Source organism: Poecilia reticulata, linkage group LG23 (assembly GCF_000633615.1).
Source record: "Poecilia reticulata strain Guanapo linkage group LG23, Guppy_female_1.0+MT, whole genome shotgun sequence".
NCBI classification, from domain to species: Eukaryota; Metazoa; Chordata; class Actinopteri; order Cyprinodontiformes; family Poeciliidae; genus Poecilia; species Poecilia reticulata.
The window spans coordinates 8,031,554-8,047,277 of NC_024353.1; the positions used below are offsets into that span (position 1 = coordinate 8,031,554).

General features: G+C 37.6%; 1 protein-coding gene across 2 annotated transcripts in view; it reads right to left on the bottom strand.

Annotated features, from left to right (window-relative positions):
- Nucleotides 1-15,724, bottom strand: part of LOC103459388 (ankyrin repeat and BTB/POZ domain-containing protein BTBD11-A) — a 42,214-nt gene that overhangs the window by 11,568 nt on the left and 14,922 nt on the right. Inside the window, exons 2-6 of one of the 2 annotated variants that reach the window (XM_008400897.2) lie at nt 12,541-12,748; nt 9,340-9,492; nt 7,711-7,876; nt 3,206-3,295; nt 932-1,033 (exon numbers count right to left, since the gene is read on the bottom strand). In XM_008400897.2, coding sequence (XP_008399119.1) covers nt 932-1,033; nt 3,206-3,295; nt 7,711-7,876; nt 9,340-9,492; nt 12,541-12,728 — 699 coding nt within the window. In that variant the 5' untranslated portion in view covers nt 12,729-12,748. The remainder of the gene's footprint in view (nt 1-931; nt 1,034-3,205; nt 3,296-7,710; nt 7,877-9,339; nt 9,493-12,540; nt 12,749-15,724) is intronic. The other variant, XM_008400898.2, reaches the window with a different exon arrangement.

Below are 15,724 nucleotides of genomic sequence, written 5' to 3' on the forward strand. Positions count from 1 at the left end.
AAAACTTGGATTTTTCTGAGTTTCAAAAGTTTAACATTTTTGGGTTTTAGAAATTAAATGAAATTATCTGAATTGAAAATGTTTGACTTTTGAAACTCAGAAATGTCCAGATTTTTCTAAGATTAATCATAACACTTTAATAAACACAACACCTGTCAGGAGTGTGAAGGAGCCTTAAATGAATGTTTATGACTGTTGTCATGAAGTGTCATTCAGTAAATAATGAAACTTTTAATGCAAAGTTGCATTAAAACTTACACTGAAAGTGTCCAGTTTGCATTAAAAGTGTAATTATTTATTGAATGAAACTTTGTGACAACAGTTGTAAACATTTATGAAAACTCCATTACGTTCCTGACTGCTGTTATGTCAGGTCAGTCTTGTGCACAACCCTTCAAATAAAGGGTTATTCCTTAAACTTTTGCACATTTTGTCATGTTACAGCTTTGAATAAAAGTCACTATATTTTACTAGGACGCAGTAAATGGTGGAAGATAAATTTGAAAAATGTAGTCTGGTTCTTTTGAGGTATGTCTCTAACCGGTTTTTCTCAGTCAAATTGGATGAATAACATCTGTGAACATCCAACAGTTCAAGCCTTCCCTGAGATTCTCCGCTAGATTTACGTTTAGAGTTTGCACTGCAAAAACTCTTCAAATAAAGTGTTACCGTTTAAGCACTCTACCGTGAAGCCGGATCCCTTTTATGTAAGATACTGTCTACAGATGACTACTCCGCAGAACCCCGATTGAACTATCAGAACTAATTAATTCCTTTTCTAAAGCACAGCACAACAGGACCAAGGAAGGAGTAATAAAAGGACTTCAGGCATCATTACTATCATGATGCACAGTCATTATCAGTATTTTTTAGTACAAAGGAGAGGTCAGGGGGCCAGAGGTTAGAGGTCACAGGTCATTAACGTAACTACCTGCACGACAGGGACGTGTCCGTGCAACACGGCGAACGTGAGTGGCGTCGCCTGGCGCGTTTCGGGGTAAACTGAGGGGTGCTTGTTTACTGTGCTTGGCACCTGGGAAGTCATAGGTGAAGTTCAGGGAGAGAGATACACAGCTGTTATCACATTCAGAGCTCAGGGGGAGAGACGGGGAGGAAGCAGTATGCAGGACAGGTGGAAGCAGGAAGAGGGCGAGACGGCGGGCCGAGATTTTCCTCTCGAGTTTTGCAGAAAATCTTGAGCAAGTTTTAATCCTTCCTCTCATCTCAAATCCCCGCCCTAAGCATGAGGAGCTACATCTGCCCGGACCCGGTTCTCTGTGTCGGTGTGGCTCCACCTTTTCGTGGAGCTTCGTCTCAACAACAAACGAAACCAGAGAGAAGATGTAACGGTGACGACAAACGCATGCGGGACTGGAGGTGACGACTCAGAAGCAAAGCGGAGGCGTCGCTCAGCGGGTTTTTTATTGCTGATTAAATGATCGAAATGATTTGCAAAAATCACCCAGAGGAAAAACAACTATTTAATGTGAAGTCGCATTTCATTTGGGCTCTGATGCTAAGCAGCAGCGGGACCGTTGGTGTTTTATTGTGTAATGATATGAATTATTAATGTCTTTATAATTACAGGCAGCCGCGGCAGAGGAGGAGAAAAATCTGAGGCAGCGACTGCTGTATACATAACTATTTATATGTATTTATTTATCCATGCAGGGACATGTGTGTTGTGTTCACTTTTTAAAATTCTGATGAGTTTGGACTCAAGATTGTGCAATGGATTTGACAAAAACAGTTTAAATGATTCTGGATCATCGTTAAGGCTTCCTAATTATCTAATTAAAACCAAAACATACAAAAGAAAAAAAAAGGCAAAAATGATGTCACAATGGCAACAAATCAAGGGAGGAAGAGAAGTGCACACGTCTCCAAATTGCACCTATAAACTAGTTGCTGGAACTCTGACAGAGCACAGTTAGAAAGATCCATTGAAAAGGTTTTTATCACACAGACTGGTAGATCTTTTCACTGTTTCACAAAATGTAATGGGGCAGTATCATGTTGTAGCAGCTAAAATCCTATATTTTAGGCTACTGGTGGTTGTTGTTGAAAGGCGTTGGTTTTACGTGCGCTCAATTAAGATTCAGGATGCCGATCTTTCCTTTGACATAAATAAAGTCATTTATTGCCAGTACAAATGGCCATTGTCTCACTGTTTCCATTTAGATCCACATAAATTCGACATACATCCAAAATCAAGCACAGTAGAAAACTGTTTGCCTCTACCTCTACCTATTAACCACACCTGAACAGAATCATGGTTGACCTTAAATAACCCATCCCCATCAGACACTCAGAACTCAAAATAAATACGCCCCCTGGTGGCGATAAACCCAAGAAAGAATAAATGGCTCCTACAATGTAAAAAATACGTTTTTGAACGTTGCATCATGTTGTAATGTTACTCCCTCATCACAAACAAACCCGAAATGTTGCCTTGATTCTGACATGTATGTTTGAGAAATCCTTAAATCTCCATGGCAACCACTCAGCTGTGCAAAACGCCTGGGTGGACCAAGCCCTGCCTTCACGGACGAAGCTCTAGTAGGATCTTCACCAGCAATAAATAAACAAAATGTGTCTCTATCCTCCAAGAGAGACACATTTATTCCAAATTAAGTAATTGTTTATCCAGTAATAAACTCCTGAATTATTTCAAACGGTTGTCATTTGCTTCTGAGTCGCCACAGGGAAAAATCTAAAGAAGCCATCACTACTGTGGGCAGCGATACAGACACACAGGAAAAAAAAGAAAAAGCATGATTTATGATTGCAAAGCCGCTATTTCACTGTCTTATTTCAACTTAACAAATACGTGCAATAAAGTTCGTGCGGTACGTGGCAGCGAGTTACACAGAGTGCACCTGGTTGCGTAACAGTGGTGTATTATTGATGCGCCATAAAGCAAACTGCTGCTGGATAGCAGCGGCGCGAAGCGAAATGAAGTGACGGGCAGAGCAGAGGGACTGTCAGCGGATTATTATTCAGGATCGGTGGGAAGAGAAACCGACAAACGATAATCGTTTGTTATCAGTGCACTTTGTGTAACGAGCAGAGAGCAAGCAGGTGAGACAGAAACGGGAGAGGTAAGGGAGGGGAGAGGGGACAAAGTTCTCACAGAAACAAAAGTGAATGAAACATTAAACTGGGACAGAAACATTGTGATGTGTTGGAGAGACTGAACTCTGACCTCGCTGTTGATGTCGGCGCCGGCGTCCAGCAGCATCTGGACCATGGCCTCGTCGCCGCGCACGCAGGCGTACATGAGAGGCGTCATCCCCTGCAGGAAACGCAAGATGGCCGCATTGGAGATTGATGTTGTGTTTGCTTCACTTAAATAAAATAAACACGTTTTCTTTTGTTGTTTGTAAGGAAATCTGAGGTTTGAGGCTTTTCACTTTTCTTTCCTGGGTTCAGTGAAGTCTGTAAATATTTTCACTGTAAACAACTCAGGAGGTGAAAACTGGGCAGAGCTGCAGGAAACCAGGGAAACCAGAAGACGCCGACTTCCTGTCATCAGAGGAAAACCTCCTTCATCCAAGCAACCGACTATCCATTCATTCATTCATCCATCCATCCATCTGTCCATTCATACATCCATCTGTTCATCCATCCATCCATGAATCCATCCTCTGGATCTCCTGCCTTTCAGTCCCAGATCAGTAAATTGTCCTTTTTCTTTTTGTATTTTATAGAAAGTCGAAGTTCGAACTACATTGTTCGGTTTATGCAGAGTGGAGGTAAATATTAAATTCTGCAGTTTCTCCTCGTCCCACTGCTCAGTCAATATCCCACTTTTACTGCATCAGGTGCATTTGGGAATTTCTGCCTCCATCAGTCGGTGAAGGTATCGATGATTCCTAGCGGCGATCAGTGAAAGCTAATACAGCTTTCAGAATTTTAGGATACAAGCTAGATCCATAAGTCGAACTTCCTCTCCCAGGCTTTAGATCGTCCACTTTTTGAGAGTTTATTTTTAAACACAAAAGAAATCAGCACATTTCACTATATTTTATTGGTTATTTATATAAAAGAACAACACATTTGTGGAGAAAAGGAATAAATTGATGCATGGTTTTTACCTTTTCTCTGCCATTAGTACATTTAGCAGTGAGTACATGAGGATGATTGACAGCCTCAAGACCCTCCTCCTGACTCTGGTTGTTTTTGATCATTTCTTCGATAGCAGCTGTCACAACATAGTGATAATTTTAACAAATATTTAAAGAACATTTTATTATAAAAATGTTAAAGAGGCATGAACAGATTTGCGAGACACTATAATTTGTATTAAATTATGGTTTTATACCCTTGTAATTCTCTCTCAACCAGATGAGAGACCACAAGATGTTAAAAGAGCAATAAAGTAAAAGCTGCGGCTCGCCTTCGTATCTGAACTCATCATTTCGGCCATCGGTGGCCATAACGGCCTCCTGATTAAGTAGATCAGTTTTCCAGGAAATACTAAAGACTGAATCACCACAGAGGGATACGAGTCTCTGACATAAAGTGCTGCAGCGGGTTACGAGCGGCTCATAAAAGGCCTCTGTTGAACATAATGACCCGAGTCAGACATATGATTGAAGTCGGCTTTGCAGAAGCCTGTTGAAAACACTTCAGCGCCTCTGATGAATGGAAAACAACGCTCTGCCTTGCTTACACTAAGGTTTTCATTCTCTTTCTTTCTGAGCTCAGAGAAACAATGTGTGTGGGCGGGAAAGCCTGCATGTGGTTGCACTGCAAAAACAGAAAATTCAAGTAATTCTGGTCTAGTTTCAAGTGCACATAATCTTAGTAACCTTGAAAGTAAACAAAATTAACTTAAAAGAAACTTTTCAGCACGATATAAGACTCAATAAGTCCTTAATATTGATTTTTAAAAAAGCACTTATTAAACTGGCATTTCAAAATTATTCCATATTTTGAAATGATTTCAAGTTTTGTTAGAAAAGGAGGGAATCACCATGGCAACCAGTGACATCACTAAGAAGCTTCTCCTTAATATTAACCCTTCGCAACCAAACAGGCAGGTTCTGCAGAATTTCCTCACTTTTTCCATTGGCAGATTACATTTTGCCCATGTTATACGTGAAAATACAAGTGAAATAATAACAAAGCTCTTGTTTGACAAAATTGGACAGTAAATAAGTTAGAATACTACAAAAACACGAAATATTACCAAGTATTTTTGGTCTATTCTAGTGAAAACATCTTAGTACAGTTAAATAGTAGTAAAAAGTAACTTCAATGCAAGATGTCGGAGCTTGTTTTAAGTCAAAAATTACTTAACATTGATAACAAAAGTACTTATTAAACTGGTATTTCAAGATTATTTCATATTTTGAAATGATTTCAAGTTTTGTTAGAAAAGGAGGGAATCACCATGGCAACCGGTGACATAATTTAGAAGCTTCTCCTTAATATTAATATTAAGTTAGAACACTGCAAAAACACAAAATCTTACCAAGTATTTAGTATATTGAGAAATTATTTTATTAAAACAAGTTCCCATTTCTTGCTGAAAAGCTACTTGTAAATGAGTTTTGCCTTATTTCAAGTGCACTAAGATATTTGCACTAAAAGCAAGACCAAAAACATTCTGCAAGATTTTGTGTTTTTGCAGTGTGCTGTTGATTGTCTGCAGGACATAAATTGAGGTTGAAAAGGTCTTTCAGTTTACAGAAGGTCATTTAGACCAGAAATTACCAAACTGAACAAAAGTAATAAGTAATGATTTAAGCATAATCACCTGGATGAATCACCTCTTTTCTATAAATGTGATTTCTGTTTTTCTTTTTTTATCAGTAGTTCAAATAGATTGAGACTGACTCATTTGGTTGGATTCCAAGAATAAGTAAAGATAATGGGCCATGATTGCAGTTAAAAACGGCACAATTACAACGCAGTCCGAACCTCTGGTACCACTGGTAAAGATCAGTAAAAAAACCTCAGAATGAACCTTTAATTTGAGTACAGTAATTCAGAGAGAAGATCAAATATTCAGAAATAATTAGATTTTTAATAAAAAGTTAGTCTAAGAGGCATTTTTCAGAATCCAATATTAAAAATTAAAAAAGAGAGTTAAGCAAGTTTTGATCTGTAACATCTCAATAACTAGATGGATGAATGAATGGATGGATGGATGAATGGATACACGGATCAATGAATAGATGAGCCTATGTACAGATGGATGGAAGATGCGAATGTCCAACCAACGTGATGCTCAAGAAGTTACAAAAAAATGTTCTCATCAAATTTTCTGGCATTTAGCAAATATAAATAATTGTGTTAATCCTATTAAACCAAAAACAAGAAAGGTTTGTTTTGATGAAACTTTGGACAAAGAGGGAAAAAATGTGTTTGTGTATTTTTATTAAGCATAAATATCTGGTTTCAACTGTACAGGTAGTAGTCGGTAAGAGCCTCTCACAATAATCAATAAATCAATTAATCGCATGATAAATTAAAACAAGCTCAATAATTTCCATTAGCATGACTTTGTTGATGGTTTCTTACTTTAAACATGAATTGTACAGTTTCCCACTTATACTCCACTTCATGTAATATTCGAAAAGATTTTTTATATATTATGTACAACAGGAGTAAATTAGCTTTGTATGTATTGCCCTAAACATCCACACAATATGTGAAATGCGGCGCAATGCGACTATTATGCAAAATAAACAAAGATTTGTGGTCCAGAACACTTCTTGGTCCCCTCAAAGCAGCAACACTTTTGCCTATTTTTGACTTGACTTCAGAAAAGTGTTTGTGTTATTTTATTCAGGTATTTTAACAATATTACAAATGTGGAGTTTGTCAAAATTTGCTCATCTATTCTTTGGATACATTTTGTCAAGTCAACAAGTTGTTTCTTCAGACATTTGTTGGTGTTTTAAGTTCTGTTAGCTGCTCTTGGCAGTTGGTGGTTACCATAGCAACCAGTAACTGACAGCTCCTCCCCCTTTTATTTCTGTTGCCGTCGGTAACCGTGGAATGTTCTAGAATCAGCTCTGTGTTTACTTTAAAAGTGTTTAGACACATTTAATCATTTACAGTGTTTCATGAGTAATTTAGCTATGTTTTGTTTGTTTTTAACGGTTATTATTATTAATGTTCATTTTAACTATGTTTAATTTTACAAACTGCTAACTGGGAGTTATTGCTTTGTAGTTTGTTTAGGGTTATTTATTGTATTTTATTTAATGTTTAGAGGCAGAAGCTGCTGGAATGATGTTAAGCACCAACTTGATTTCCTCTTTTGTTAGAATAAATGCAGTGAACCTGAAGGAGTTTGTTGTGAAGTCAACCTACTGGAGCTGAGACGAACATACAGCTCTGGAAAAACATTAATAGACCACTTAAAATGATCAGTTTTATTTCTTTTTATAGGTATATGTTTGAATAAAATGAACATTGTTCTTTTAATTCAATGTCTCTGAAATTCCAAGTAAAAATTTCGTATTTATTTGCAGAAAATGAGAAATGATCAAAATAAGGAAAAAGATGCAACCTCAAATAATGCAAAGAAAACGAATTCATATTCATTTCGAAACAACAATACTGATGTTTTAACTCAGGAAGAGCTTAGGAATCAATATTTGGTGGAATAACCAGGAGGTTTTCAATGGGGTTCAGTGCAGTGGGCTCTTAAGAGGGGTTAGGTGTGTGTGTGTGTGTGTGTGTGTGTCACACCTGTTCGCTCATGCTGTTGATCCCGTCGGGCCCCAGCAGGTTGACAGCCTGCTTGACCAGATCCGTCCGGCCGCAGTTGAGCATCCTGAAGCCCAGATCCTGCAGGAACTTGGCCTCGGTGGAGGCTGCGTCCAGCTTCCGGGTGGCGCAGAAACAATCTTCGGCTCTGCAGATGGAGGCGGCAGATACATTATCGTGACTAAGTGGGGGCTTATCTCAGAAATGGATTTGGGGAATCAGTGGGCATTCATCTCCCCAAAGGACGCCGAGAGAGAGCGGGAATGATTATTGCTCAGCTTTTCCCGGCTTAAACCAGAACCGAGTCCATGCGCATCGAGCTGTTTTCACTCAGAGACGACTCGCTCATATCTGAGCGAAGTGCACAGTCTTCTGCCTCCTCCAGGTGAGGCGTCTGCTGCGACTCGTTTTCTCTCTCTAATGACTCTTAATTGACGCTGCGAACAGCTGCTGCTGATCCGGTTCTCAACAGGGTCGCAGGGAAACCTCTTGACAATATTATTCTGATTCTACCTGACAATTATATGTGGCATTTTGAAAACAGGTGCTAATTGGTAACAAACACCTTCGCCGTTCTGTTTGTTTCATCGCTGCGAATGTTTGAAGTGGGAGGACTGTTAGCCCATGACTCTGTGATAAAATCCTTAAAATTATTGATGCTGCATGAGACAAAAGCTTAGCAGATTTTTGATTTTCTGTCTGTGAACTGCAACACAGAGACGCATTTGTGAGAAAATGCTTTTAAAATAGCAACTGCAACTTAGATGAATCAAAAAAGGCTCCTGGTCCAACTGAAAAATTAAAATATCTCCATTTGTGCATTAAAACTTAGTTTTTGCTACTTTTTTTTTAAGATATAAGGGATTCTGAGTAAGAACAACATGATTTGTTCTATTTTGCAAAGTTTCAAACAATTAATTAAAACATTTTTACAGCTGTTTTGTCTTCATTTAGCAAACAAACCAAAACTGAAGAGTCATTCATAACAATATTTTGTGAATCGTTTCTTGTGTTATAGTGTGATGCTAAAACCAACAGGACACCAAACAACCTTGAACAAATAAACTGAATTCATTGATTACATTTTTACAAATCTATACGCTGATGATATTCGGCTGATTTGAGAGTCATTCTGGTTTACATTCAGGCTCTGCCCTGCGTCACGTTTCCAGGACAATTTGAAGCGTTTGGAGGGCGTCCAGGCGTTCGATGTGGAGAATCAACCAATCAGAGACTCCGCTACGTCTCCCTGGTGCATTTTCCGATGTAATCTCAGGAGAAAAAAAAAACAAACTACGGAGGATAAAGTAATTGTGGCTGTTTGCTTTCGTCCTATAATCTACCAAAAATCACAGTTACAGAGACAGGAATAGAAAATATCAGCAAGGAAGTTGGGATGTCGGATAAGTTAAAACTTTTACTATTTGAAAATATTTCCCAGCATAAACATGTTTATTTAGAGGAAACATGCAGAAGAGTTTGCGGTACACGTCTCCACTCACGCAGCGTGAGAAATCCAACCGGGTTTTAACCAAAACCAGAGAGAAATTTGCACAAAGAGTCAGGAACCAGAGCCCGTACGGCGTATCTGGACTTTGTTTTCGTTCTTACTTGATCTGCCGCGGCTCGCAGTCCACCCCGGGCAGCAGCAGCCTGGCGGCCTGTCTCACGTCGTCGCTGTCGACGGAGAAGCTGCGTCTGTGTTCGGTGTGGGCGACGGCCACCCGGATCCACTCCATCAGCGGAGGCAGAACCAAGAACGGCCTGCAGAGCAGAGCAGGGTTCAGTAATGATTAGCATCAGTCATCGTAGAGTCAGATTACATTAAATATGAGGAGGGTAATGATTTGTTCAGCAGCTCAGTGCGAGTAAGTTACACTCGTTACACAATTTCAGGCTAGAAATATTAATAATTTACACCATTAGCTAAAATCCCAGCCTGGCGTAAACAGTTAACAGAGACGTTGGCTCCATTTGAGGCTCAAACTAAACCAATTAAAGATGTTCTGATAGATATCACAAAATCAATACTTAAAATTTATTACAGGGACAATTCAGAGCTGAAAGAGATCTAGAAGCGGTAACCTCCCTAAGTGCTGTTATTACCCTCATTTATCACAAAGAGCAGTGGCCTGACTGATAAATGATGTGTGCATTCTTCATAATTTATTATAAAAGTGTGTTTTTTTTTAGATTAATCAATCTAAAAACAACCCACGCAGTGCTCTGCCTGCTCTGTGTTTCTCCTCCTGCAGGGAAACGTCAGCGGAGTGATTTTATCTGACGCAGGATAGAAAGGGAAAGGACTCAGATTTCTGTGGGAAGTCAATTTAAACTATGTTTCACCACTTCAAAGTAGCAGTGATGGATGAAAGCAAAGCAGTAGAGCACATTAAAAGTATTTACAGGTTTTATTCTGTAAAAATAATGAAGGAATCAGTTATTTATCACCTTTAATTTTGATCAAATCAAGCTGTAAATTCCCTTGGTTTGAAAAATTCCCTGGTTTAAAGTTTGACGTCTTTATTTCATTTAAGCACATTTTTGCACCACTTCGATGGATGTCGATTCTTTTTAGTGAAGATTTTAGCTTTTTTAGAACACTTTAGTCATGTTGAAACAGTTTTAAAACCCAATTATGATTCATTTATTCACATTTATAATAATAAAAAACATCTACATATGTATCGTTATTGCTCGTTAACTCCATTTCACATAAATCCTACTTAATTTTAATTTGCTGTACATTTTCATGTCAGTATTCAATAAACCTTTGTAAGTATGCAACGTTCAGATTACCTGACCTTCAGAAACAATATCCACATTTAATTACAGAGAGTAAAACCTTAAAGTTATCCAATATGGCAAATTAAATCACATAACTCTAATCTTATCCATCAAAGAGTTATCGCTGTAATAACATTTAATAATTAAGCATACGCCGTCTAGCCTACATTTTAATTTATTTTTTTTAAATAAATCAATGAACACGCTGCAGTTCTTTTGCTAATTTAACCTTGCCTCTGCTATTTAGTTTCAATTTAACTTTTTCATCGTATTTAATCACTTTGCTTGTCATCCTGCAGATTTATTCAGGTCCTTGCTGCTCGTCTCCAAGCTTTCAGCTGAATGCTAAGCAGAGTTTTGTCTCAGGGGAATGGAAACTCTGCTGACGTGTCACTCCGCCTTGACATTCCTCACGTTCCCCAGGGTCGCCCGGATGGAGTTTCAGCGTTCCTCGGCGAGGAAGAAAGCGAGAAAGATGTTGGAATATCTGTCCGTCAAGAAGCTGCAGGCTTTGGCAAGAGTCGGCGCTGACCGGCCCACGCTGCTGGAGCAAATATCTCCAGCAAGAGCGTAGAAATGTAGGTTTTCATTGTGAGAATGAACTCAGCTCGGCTGGGAGGTTAAAAGGACAGATGCAAAAATCGCCTCAGTGGCCAGAAGTCACATTCTGCAGAGTTTAATAAATCTGAATCTGTTAAAAATCTTATCATTTCACTCAGGGGTGTTAAAGATGAGACTCAGCTAAAAGTTTCAGAGCTAGAAACCAGCACCTCTGAAGTTACACTGTAACTTCGTATTTGACTGAAAAAGACGAGTGGACACAACGTGACTTTGGTCGAAGTTTAGTTAAACTCAATTCAACGACGATGCGTTCGGAACAAGAGGAGTAAATGTTCAACAAAGAAATCAGACATTTTGAGATTAATCAAAAGTTGATTGATCTCAGAGTTTGAAAAGTCCTAATTTGCTAGAATTTTTTTTGTTGAAATTTTGCGATTAGGCACAGAAATCTTTGAGAAAGAAACTTGGACATTTCTGAATTTTATTCTAGCAAATTTTCGACTTTTAACACTAAGAAATTTCCTTTTTTTCATTTAATTCCTGAGGTCAATCTAAAAACATCAACGTTTTTTCTATCAAATATTCAACTTTTGACACTCAGAAATGTTCTATTTTTTTTTCATTTAATTCCTGAGGTTCATCTAAAAAAATCTGAATTTTTTTCTAGTAAATTTTTTACTTTTCAAACTACAATTTTCATTTTATTCCCATTTAATTCATGAGGTTTATCTAAAAGTATCTGAGTTTTTTTCTAGCAAATTATTGACTTTTGACATTCAAAAATTTCCTAAATTTTCAATTTAAATTCTGAGATTAGTCTAAAAATATCTGGGTTTTCTCTAGCAATTTTTGATGTTTGACACCAATAAATTTCCATTTAATCTCCAAGATTAATTTAAAAGTATCTGAGGTTATTTGTAGCTTTTTTTTTTTACTTTTGACATTCATAAATTTCTAATCGTTTTCCATTTAATTTCAGAGAATAATCTAAAAATATCTAGCAAATTTTTTACTTTTGACATTCATAAATTTCCATATTTCTTCCATTTAATTCCTGAGATTAATCTAAAAACACGAGAGGTTTTTTTTTTTTTAGCAGATTTTTGACTTTTCAATCTTATATACTTTCTTGTTTATTCTAGGAAATTTCTAAGATTTTCTAGAGGAAATTTTCTTCTTTTTTCAGAGAATTCTGTGGTGTATAGTGAGCAATAAAGTTGACTTTAAGTGAATAAACTAAGTGTATTTAACTTATGTTTTTACATAGTTACAATACAATAAATAAAAACCAAACATTTTAAGTGAAGTCAGCACTGTTTTTCTGTCTTGGCCAACATTAAACATCAAATATCTGCATCGCTTTGGAAATAACAAAAAGCGAGTTGGTGCAACCCTACTGTTAAACTATCTCTCATTAATTAATTTCACAATAAACCTCCGTACACCAGTAGCTGAGCGTCTCACCTCTCGGTCTGTAGGGTGACTTTGGACGGCTCCACGTTGGGGTTCTCCCACTCCATCTGTGGGCAGTGCATGAAGTAACAGAGGGTGTAGAGCGCTTCGGGTTCCCAGTGGACCGTGGAGCTGCTCTTCTGGTGGACCGGCGTCCCGTTGCTCGGGTTCTTGATGTGTAACGGCTGCAGGTGATGCATGGCCCGGGAAACCAAATCACCTGAGAAACACGACAACAATCAGCCTCGTTCATTAAAACCGAGCTGTAAATCGCAGGTTTAGTTGACGTAAAGAAGGAAATGCGTTCCCCTGATACACAAAGCCACCATGTGCCCACGCTGTCTTGAGTGGAAAATTGCTGTCTTAAAAGCCATCCTACACACATAAGCTCTGATTTTCTCCTTTGTTCAGTTTCATTCAGTTCATTTATCCAGGGTCAGTTCACAGCAGAAATATTTCACTTAATAACCAGCGAAGCTTATTTAAAACACGCAGGAAATTGTCCAATTGTTTGATTTAGAGTATTTCTAATTGCTTGTGTGGAGAATTTAGGTAAGTTTTGTTAAAGTGGTGATTCAGATTGGGAAGATTTAATCCCACTGGGCAACATTTTTACAGTGTAACTCTGAAAAACCAAAATATCTCATTTCAATAATCTAAATTTGCAATTCAGAGACAAACAAGATGAACTGAACAGATTTATTTTAATTATTGACACTTTTTTTTTTTTTTTACCAACTAAAGCATCCAGCTGAGTGGTGAAGATTAATAAAATATATACAGAAGGCCAAATTATGGAAAAACATGATAAAAAAATTCATGAATTAATGTTTTAACAGCTTTTAACGAGCAAAACTTTAGAAGCGTTTTAATTAAAGTGGGTTTAAAAATGTAACTTTTGCAAAGATGCAGCCCATTTTTATCCAAGAAAAGCAACATATCTCCAAAAATCACAGGGATTATCATTTAATCCTAAAAGTTAGGGATGTCAAACTCATTTTAATTTTGGGTTATATAAAAAAATCTGAATGTTCTTGTGCCAGAATATATTGATTAAACCAATTAAACTGTAAAAATATCAATAAACGACTTTTCCTACAGGATTTTGTGATTGTTTTGTGTTTTTTTAAAGCTTCTGTGGTGCTAACTTAGAAATGTTTGTATGGAATTTCCACAATATTTACGATGATGCTTGTCATTATATGTGACTTTGACCAATTTTGACTGAAATTTGAGGCAAAATTAGAAAAAAATGTGGAGATTTGTTGATTTTGTGTGAATTTTGAGGATTCGTGAAGAACTCACTGATGTAATTTGGAGTCTAGAGGGCCACATAAAAAACTACGGCGGGCCAGATTTGGCCCCCAGGCCTCAAGTTTGACACATCTGCAACCACAGAGTTTGAATACAGATCTTTTCGTCTGCATGATATTTTGTTCATTGCTTGAAGCACGATCTAATTCCAGATGAGTTTGAGCGCAGCAGGAGTGAAGAATGAGGGGAAGAATGTTTTAAAAAGCGGATTTCGGAGGAGGTGTGAAATTCAACTTTTAAAATTCACCACATCCACGTCACAGAAGCAGATATTTAGTCGTGACGTTCAGCATGATGCTCAGATTCACGTCGTTCACAGCTGTGATCAATCAGGTCATTAGTGATGCATTTAAGAATAACGATTAAAAGGCTGCAAGAGGGAAAACATTGCAGAGTCAGGCCGCAGGGTTTATTTCGCAGATAAATTTATTCGTCTGTTGATCTAATTATTCATTCAGTTTACTGGAACATTGGAGCTTTTTGTTTCTGTAAGGAATATAAACAAGGAGAAGAAAAAAAATGCATTACTTTGATTGATGAGGGATTTGAAATATAATAGAAGTGTGAAAAATGAAGAAAAACAGATCAGTGAGAGGAATTGTTATCACTCTGTTGGATCTATGGGAATCCATTAAGGACAAAACTTGCATGCAGTGTGCTCAATATTTAAGAAGTAGTAGCAGATTTATAACCTTGAAGGAGGCAAGACTTATAGCTGAAATGTGTATTTTGAAGGTGGAACATCCTGATGTCAGAGGAATAAAGAGAGAAAACAGGAGACTGCAGCTTCAAGAACTGACAACGCTCCTGAGGGGTTTGGAAAACACACCACACGATTGCTTCTTAAATAAATAATAAAAAAAAAAAAAACAACAACAGCTAAAATAAGAGACTCAAAACAAGCAGTAAAAACCGCAGCCGTCCCTTTCAAAGACGATAAACAAGATTTCTTTGGCTTTGTTAATTGTTTCTGTGACTTTGATTTTGTCAGCAGGACGACGTTTGCTCCCGTCTTCTGTGCTGTAATTATCTAAGCAACACTCCTGTGGGGTTCATGCTTCAGCTCATCTGAATTAATCACAGGGGACAGCTTACTGCCTTCGTTTCTCCAAGCCAACTCCTATTCGGGTCGGAAGGACTCAGAGCCGGGAAAACTTTCTTTTCCTGTAAAATGCTTAAAAGAGAAACTATTGCTAATGTTACAAACTGCAGCAACTCATGAAAACATCAGCTGTCAACTTAGCTTACCTTCTTCAATTGTCATAGTCAGATACTGTATACCAGTGTGGGAAATGGAAATATAACTTTGAAAACAGAAGTTTATATATATGACATTGATTATGGAAGGAGCTTTGAGCCAAAATTTGTACATCAAAGTCACATAATTAGCTCTTCCACGCTAATATTTGTTTGTTATAAAAGCTAATGCTAACAGCAAACAGTAAAAGCTGTAAGTTATGTTGACTATGAGGTAGCTAAATGCTAAAACTAGTACACGACAGCAAGCTAACAGTGTGTTAGCATTCAATGCAATGCTAACAATAAGCAACAAAAGAGGATTGATGGGAATGTTTTTGATTAAAAATAAAATTAGCATATGGCAGCGTGCTAACAGTGTGTTAGCATCCACACTAATGTTAATACACAATATAAACTGACAGATGGGAATGTTATTTGATTATGAGGTTGTTATGCTAAATGTAGCACATGGCAGCATGCTATAACTAGCACAATGCTAACAATTACAAGCTGACTAGTGGAAATGTTATTTTATTATGAGGTAGCTAGATGCTAAAACTAGCATTTGATGTCACAACATGCTAACAGTGTGTTCAAGGTAATGCTAAAAGTAAGCCGTACCTTACTGACAGGAATGTTTTTT